Genomic DNA, 2,789 nt, shown 5'->3' on the forward strand with positions numbered 1-2,789 from the left:
TCTACAAGTCGTGTGTCCCGCACTCTTTGTTTTATTCTTTCCTAATAATTAGACTCTTCACAGTTTTAAGTTTCATGTTTCTACTCGTTTACCATAGCTATGGGTATCATCTAAGCCATAAATGAGCAAAATTGTCAATGGTCAATTTCGACCACTATCAATCGGCTCTCGAATGCCCCTGAGGTTTCGTATCATCCAAGCCATAAATGAGCAAAATTGTCAATGGTCAATTTCGACCACTGTCAATCGGCTCTCGAATGCCCCTGAGGTTTCGTAAGGTGAGCGCCGCGCACCGAGAGGGCGGAGGAGGAGAGTCCCAGCCGGGAGGCTTCCTCCCTTTAATTATTACCCGCCGGCGCCCCTGACGCGCAACGCACGCACGCACATGTCCACTCCGGGAGCGCAGCCTTGCCAGAGCGGATGTTGTTACCTCATATGGGCTTGTGCGCTCCGAGAACAGGACCAGCCCATTATCCAAAGTCACTAGGGAAAGAATGATTTTGCCCTATTCGAGATTTAAAGTAAGCTGAGACGATCATGTGTGACTCTCTTGTAGCCCAATGTGTGTTCAAAGCGTAAAGCGTGTAAATCTGTTCCAAGGGAGAAATACTGTCTGAAACAAACCCGGTCCACGGTCTAACACGTTACTCTCTCCTCTCGCACTCTTGGATTCATCGATATCAGTCTCGTCGTCATGATCCGTCTAGACGCTGCCCACGCGGTCGCTATCAGCCGTCTGCCCGCCGGGCCCGCCGCCGGTACACGTGGTGGCCGCGCCGGCCCGTGGAGAGGCGCGCGTGCCGCCGTCTGCCGACACGCCTACTTAAGGACCGCGCACCTCAGCGCCGCCCAGCCGCACCGGGAAGCTTGAGCGAGCAGGACGAGCAAGGAGAGACCGCAGCGCCAACATGAAAGTCGTGCTGATGACCGTGGCCGCGCTGGCCTGCATCACCGTCATGCCCGTGGTCGTGTACAAGCTCACGGCCGTCTCCGGCGACACTGCTCGCACCACCGTCTCCGGGGACACTTCGGTTTCGCCAGCCGTCACCGAGAGCGTCAACAACGAGGGGCTTAACCAGCAGCGAGGTAAGGCAGCGCAACCGGTGACGTCATTTTGTTAGAATAAAAGGGCCCCTCTGAAATTTACGGCTGATGCACAGTGCGCTATAGAAGACCGCCAGGTGGCCAAAATTCAAGACGCGTCCTGAGCCCGTTAGTCAGCAATAGGGACTCGAACCGAATGTGTGACCCCGCCCATGGATTGGATTGCATTCCGATCATTTGTTGTCAAAGCAAACTTTAAAGGTCAAAGTAGTCGTAAGTTTTATGGGAAATTAAAAAGTTGACCAAAACTGAACACGTCTTTTCGGCCATTTCGCCACTCTTGGACTTTTTTTAAACTTTTGTATTTTTCATCCCAACCTTTAACATGTGTTGAGATGTGGAATATGTTACGAGGCAGAAGACGTCGTGCGTCCGGGCCACCAGCTATACACGTGGGGGGGTGCCTTTTTATTCAAGGAGGTACATTTCCCCGCGAAGGTATAGTTTTTGTATATATAATTGACTTCTAATGTACCACAACTAACTGTTCGATGACCTGGAAAATTCGCTCAAACCCCTTTGAAACAAAACCAAAATGTGCCCACCGGGGTCTCGCTTAAGTCCAACCAATCTCACAGGCTCTTGTGTTGCAGGCTTGCTACAGCGATTGGTGGACAGTCTGCACCGCGACGACGATGTCCGAGCACTGCACTTCCCATCAAATACCAACTCTAGAAGCCCCTCACCGAATTCAGCAAGCGTCTCTACACGAGCAGCTGGTCTCCACGACCAGTCGAGTCCGTCAAGGATCGCGAGCGTCGCTCCAGCTCGTCATCCGTAGTGCAAAATTGGAATGAATGTGGACTATGATCTCAATCGACTGAGGGTTGAAGGCAACCCGAAAGGGAGAATGAATCTCTCGAGTATTATTATTATTAGAATATCAGTAAGTTGATGGGCCGTTAAATTGTCAACCGTGGTCCTTTTGCAGGGGTCCGGAACATGCCGGAACAGAGAGCAAGTTCCGGGTGTTCCGTGCTTTTTCCGGCAAATCCTGGGTTAGCATGTTCTTCATTAGGGTCGGAACCATGGGCATTTCTTTCTTGGATTCGACAAAATATACCTCAGCAACCTGCCACAACCCGGGACAGGTTTCACGTTCCGGACCCCTGCCCTTTTGCCCCTCCTAAAAAAATAAAATTCGCAAATTATTTCTCTTTGTGGTGTGTCTACACTAGTCGTGACCGACTAAAGAACAAGAAGAAGCGCGAAACTGGAAATGGAATGGATCCGGTTGGAGTAAGAGTGAATATTGTAGTGAAGTTAGATCCCATGATTTGAACGCCCGCGCGTCAGCCGCGCGGCGCGAGACCCCGTAGCAGACGACGTCACCGCCGCCCTGACGGAGCCGTTGGCGACGGCCTGCCGAGTGTTGAGTCCCGCGCGGGGCCGAGCCGTGGCGAGCCGCGCCGCGCCGCCACTCTCCACTCGCCTGGAGACCGAGCTAACGGGCGCGTCGCTCTGTGTCGCTCTCGCCCGTGTTGTGTGTTTACTGTTACTGATCTGAATAAATACTACTTGTGCTCCCAATCCTTGTCTCTCTTGCCTCCCGCGCTACCTCACAACAATATTTCACGACAAAACATCGACCACCAGCGAAATTTTTGTGTCGGAAACAGCAATGTGGTGTAAAGTGAAGTGTATTGTGTGTGTCTCATAATGTGAATGTAAGTGTGATGATATGG

The 2,789-nt window shown here is 51.9% G+C and overlaps 1 protein-coding gene across 1 annotated transcript; it reads left to right on the forward strand.

The window, feature by feature from the left end:
- Positions 1 to 838: 838 nt before the first annotated feature.
- LOC117649353 lies at positions 839 to 2,442 on the forward strand. Its single transcript, XM_034392013.1, has 2 exons — positions 839 to 1,086; positions 1,698 to 2,442. The coding sequence occupies exons 1-2, from the start codon at positions 909 to 911 to the stop codon at positions 1,883 to 1,885; spliced, it is 366 nt and encodes a 121-aa protein (XP_034247904.1). The 5' UTR covers positions 839 to 908; the 3' UTR covers positions 1,886 to 2,442.
- Positions 2,443 to 2,789: the final 347 nt, after the last annotated feature.

The sequence above is a fragment of the Thrips palmi genome, unplaced genomic scaffold (genome assembly GCF_012932325.1).
Source record: "Thrips palmi isolate BJ-2018 unplaced genomic scaffold, TpBJ-2018v1 HiC_scaffold_4, whole genome shotgun sequence".
NCBI lineage: Eukaryota > Metazoa > Arthropoda > Insecta > Thysanoptera > Thripidae > Thrips > Thrips palmi.

What these genes read in the sequence shown, in the direction of transcription:
- LOC117649353 (XM_034392013.1), top strand. Translation starts at nt 909, where the DNA reads ATGAAAGTCGTGCTGATGACCGTGGCCGCGCTGGCCTGCATCACCGTC. An exon ending in GGGGCTTAACCAGCAGCGAG is followed by an intron (nt 1,087 to 1,697) that starts GTAAGGCAGCGC and finishes CTTGTGTTGCAG; the next exon opens with GCTTGCTACAGCGATTGGTG.